General features: G+C 43.2%; 1 protein-coding gene across 1 annotated transcript in view; it reads left to right on the forward strand.

The window, feature by feature from the left end:
* The window catches only part of furinb (furin (paired basic amino acid cleaving enzyme) b), a 74,527-nt gene that overhangs the window by 67,825 nt on the left and 1,800 nt on the right, over positions 1–4,902 (forward strand). The window contains exons 11-15 of the mRNA XM_034878455.1: positions 772–875; positions 2,121–2,238; positions 2,450–2,629; positions 3,154–3,281; positions 3,883–4,011. Of these exons, the coding sequence (XP_034734346.1) occupies positions 772–875; positions 2,121–2,238; positions 2,450–2,629; positions 3,154–3,281; positions 3,883–4,011 (659 nt within the window). The remainder of the gene's footprint in view (positions 1–771; positions 876–2,120; positions 2,239–2,449; positions 2,630–3,153; positions 3,282–3,882; positions 4,012–4,902) is intronic.

Genomic DNA, 4,902 nt, shown 5'->3' on the forward strand with positions numbered 1-4,902 from the left:
GTGGGGAATCTTGTCCATTAATAACACATGAAAGGATGTGAGATGTGAATGCTGATGCTGAGTGATGTGCAACAGTGCAATTCTGTGTTTCTATATCTGTCTCACTCAGTAAGCAGTGTGTTTCATGGCTTGATATCTCCACATTGGTGACTCAAAGGCTTTTCCTCGGAATGCTTCCCTGCTGTACCTCTTAATAAATCTAATTTTTTTTGTCACATTTTTATTGGGCTTCTACTGTGATGGAAGGTGACCTCATCCCCGAATCCCTAGTCTGGCATTGCCAGGCCTATCACCACAGAGCCCAATCCCAGACCTCATTAGAAACTATCATTACGCAGAAGTCTAGACACAGTCCTCCACAGTGTTGTATACTTTCTTTTATTGTGTTCCCTGACCTTTCATCACTATAGGTTATGATGTACTTTTAATATTGGTGCTTTACGCCCGTGTTAAGACCATAATGTGAGCGCATACCTTTGTTATAGTTCACTGACAGATCCCTCAGGGCCTCCTCTATATCTCAGTTTAATATTTTAGAAATGTATGGCTGTCCTAACTGTATATGCTCAGGTGGATCATATTTCAGGTGTGGCTACAGACTCCTGACCTTTTTCCATATCCCGCAGCTCCTCACATTTCCTCTTCTGTACTGTTGTACAGTTGAGGTCAGCGAAACCTGGCTTTTCTCATAATGTAGAAGCTAATAGCTTCGGCTATTACATGACAGAAAGTCAATGCAGTTACTCTGCTTTCCTTCCTCTATCTCTGCAGTATGAACCTGACCTGGAGGGACATGCAGCACCTGGTGGTGAGAACGTCCCGGCCGGGACACCTCAGCGCCGGAGACTGGAAGACCAACGGAGTGGGACGCAGAGGTAGAGACTGCCTTGTCCAAATCAAGCACAGATGGTATTATATGGTGTGATATTTGTCCCTCTATTCTGAGCGCACAGTGGGACATTTTGAGCACCAAAAAAGTTGTTTTGTAAACACATGTATTATATAATATATACAGTATAATAAAACCAAATAATAACCCCAAATTACAACCTCTCACTCAGTTTCAAATGCCCTGCTCTGTGTAAGATCTCAGCATCTCCGCTCCGTGCGCTCTCAGGTCTGCCCGCATGACCACAAAACAATTGGGCCAATTTTGGTAATTTTGTCTCTATTTCAGGATTATAGGTGTGTTGGTCTGCTACGGCATACATATCTTTTCTGTAAATCACTTGTCCTGTGTCATTATTTGAGAAAAGATGAGAAAGAATTTTTACATTTTATGGTTTTTATGATGGCTTCATTTTTTTCAAGTCAAGTCATTGTCAGTTCTGCAATATGTGCCTGACATACAGAGCAATTGAAAATATGTTTCTCTCTGACCTACGGTGCAACAAGGACACATGCAGAAAGTATCATATAAAAGGTAATAAATAAATAAGAATAAAGATAAGATGAGTAATGTGTACAAATAAGATAAAGAAAGATAAGTAATGTATACTATACAGTAATACATTCTTAATAGTGAAAATGTAAGGCAAAATCAAACAGACCAAACAGTACAGAAAACTAAAGACATTTTGAAATGTGTAATAAAAAGGAAAAGTTCCCTCTGTACACAGCAGACGGTCACACTGAGCCCGACTGCAGCTACACAACACAAGATCCACAAACTGTGGACAGCAACCCACATCAGCTCGCCTGCTGAAGTCTCCTGCTTATCTAACTCACCAACACAAACGCACATCTTGTCCTTGGCAACCAAACAAAGTGCACTGCTAACGTCATTCTCAGTGCTGGACCCTCCAGCTAGCTCAGGCATAATGGAGCTTTTCTAAAATGTCTTCTTATGACCCTTTTTCTTCCTTCTGATAAAAAAAATAATTGGGAATACATACACCTTTTAAAATAGTTTTACATTTTTACATTATATTTTCAGAAATGAATGTCTAAATGTGATTTGGATAACTGTACTTGATGATTTCGGCGGGCTCAGGATTTAGGAACAATTATAATGCCATAGTATTACAGTCAAAAGGGGATTGTTGAGTGACGGTAATTTCTCTTTCTGTGGTGTGATCTCATCGCCAGCACCCACCAATCAGCCATTTTTTTCTCCACAGTGAGTCATTCGTACGGTTATGGGCTTCTGGATGCAGGTGCCATGGTGGCTTTGGCACAGAACTGGACCACAGTGGGACCACAGCGTCAGTGTGTCCACACTATGCTCACAGATCCGAGGTTAGAAGTGTGGGGGTGGGTGGGTGTGCGTGCTACAATGAGGTTTAGTCTCATTATGAGCACTTGCTGTTCTTTCAGCCTGATAGATGTTCCCGTCTTCTCCTCGGAGCTGGGACGGTCGCGTAGATTTGTAGCACAGCGCTTTTGTCTGTGTCCGTTCCTGCAGCTACACAACATTAACCACCCTCCCCTCCGCTCGTCAAATCTGCAGAGACATCGGGAACAAGCTGGTGTTCAGCAGGAGCGTGGATGCCTGCTGGGGACGACCCGAGTATATCAGCTCTCTGGAACACGTCCAGGCTCGCCTCACTCTCTCCCACAACCAGAGAGGAAAATTGGCCATTCATCTCATCAGCCCACTAGGCACGCGCTCCACCTTGCTGTTTCCCAGGTACACAGTAAAACACACCACTGTACACAAACAACAGCCGAGCCATGTTATGAATCTCTCTTTGTCTGTGTCTCATTCTCACACTCACACACATACACACACATATACACACACACACACACACACACACACACACACACACGGTGCGTGGCACTATCTTTGTGGGGACCCGTCATTGACATAATGCATACATAATTCACAACTAAATGTCTAACATTAACCCTTACTTTCACCCTAACCATAACCTAATCCTAAAACCAAGTCTTAACCCTCAAACAAGTTGTGGGGTCCAGGATTTTGGCCCCACAAAGCTGTCTGGACCTCTCAAAAATCCCGGTTGTTGGACCCCACGAATATAGTTAAACAAGAACACGCACACACACACACAAGCCCAATGTGCTTGTACCTCAATTTTATCTCTGCATACATACTCCCACAAGTGTACTCCTTGGGAAACACTTTCGGCATTTTAACACCGAAAAACAAAAAACCCAAACACCTCGTCTCTCCCTTTTTTCTTACAGGCCCAATGACTTCTCTTCAGAGGGATTCAACGACTGGGCCTTCATGACCACCCACTCGTGGGGGGAGGATCCTCAAGGGGAATGGACACTGGAAATAGAAAACGTAGCTGCTAATGGACATGACTATGGTAAGTCTGGTCACTTCACATCAAACCTGCAGTCACGCCAGCATTTACTGGCCCCTCATCGACTCAAGTCCTCTTTTCATATTTCCATGCTTGCCTAAACAGCCTCGGCTCAGTTCCCCTCTCAGAAATATATTTGAATCCAAACTTTGCAGCTGCTGGACGGCGAACTATTCCTCCGGCAACTTTCTGATGACAAACTTTTTATTCTTGGAATCGTGCTGCGTTTTCTTTCGAAAGGCAAACAGCAGCATGTTGCCAAGAAGAACGTAGGAACTCGTACGTTCCTGAGCTCTCTTGTGGCTTTGTTTACTCTTCTCAGCCAGGGAAATGAGATAGGAAGGCATCTCCTCCTCTGCTGGTGTTGATTCTCCGCCAGCGATGCATATGGTCCACTCTCTCATCACTTGTTTCCTTTTATTTCCTTCGCCTTATTCTCTTCTCAGCCAGTTCACACTGTTCCATTTCTGAGAGGTGACATATTGATATTCTCTTTCACATCTTAATACCCCCCTTTCTCTCTCTCTCTCTCTCTCTCTCTCGCCCTCTCTCTCTCTCTCTCTCTCTCTCTCTCTCTCTCTCTCTCTCTCTCTCTCTCTCACAGCTGTGCTAAGTCAGTTCACCCTCTTCCTGTGGGGTACTGGACCCAGCGTCATCAGCCCCTCATCATCTGACTTCCCTCGGCCGTCCAACAACAGCTGCAAGACCTTTGATGCCCAGCAGATCTGTATCGGTGAGATCCTTCAGGCTTCACATAAACTCTAAACAGGAGCCACGGATGTGGAATGGGCTCATTTGTATTGGCGCTAGCACACAGTTACAAAACAGGCTTTTGGACAGACTGTGTTGGCTATTTCAACTTGGGAAAAGTGAATGCTGTGAATACATATTATCCATTTACAAGCCTGGTTTGCATTTGTTTACCCGCACACTATGAATCGGCACATTGCCATATGTCATATTAGTTTGAATCAGAGCGGGATGGATGCAGGTAGATAGAAGCAGCAGGGGAGATTAAAAACCAGGAGAGGTGCTACGTTGTCAGGATGACTCCCTCATTGAAAGGCAGATGAGATCGGAAGCTCGTTCTGCTTCCAAGCGTTCAGACGCTTTTTTCTTAATCATTCCAGACACCATAGTTAAAATCCACATTTCGGGAGTTAGTGGTAACACTTTGTTTCACAGGGGCCGAGAACTGGAAGTGTTCTGGAAAAGGACTTTGTAATGTTTGTGATTGTAAAAACTTCCATTTTGTAGTAGTAAATGAACTACCTTTAAGGCAGTTCACAGGAGATACGCTAAAAAAAGAAAATGCAAATGTGTTTCTTTGTGGTTATGAATAATATATACAGTACATGAATATTAACGTGGGTTTAAAATAATATCAGTTTTCCATTCATTAAAATAGTTCTGCTTATAGACCGTGCCCAACTGCTATGTACAGTCACTCTTTAACACTTGAGTTATACTATTATCTGTACTTTCTCATAACTCTTTATTTCCAAATAATAAGAAAATAATTAACTAAGTTATCTTTTCATGGGAAATTATGACAATGGCTCCAAATTTTCAAATATGAGATTATTGCCCCCGGATTCCTCAATTGGTAGAGCATGCGCCCGTA

Source organism: Etheostoma cragini, chromosome 8 (assembly GCF_013103735.1).
Source record: "Etheostoma cragini isolate CJK2018 chromosome 8, CSU_Ecrag_1.0, whole genome shotgun sequence".
NCBI lineage: Eukaryota > Metazoa > Chordata > Actinopteri > Perciformes > Percidae > Etheostoma > Etheostoma cragini.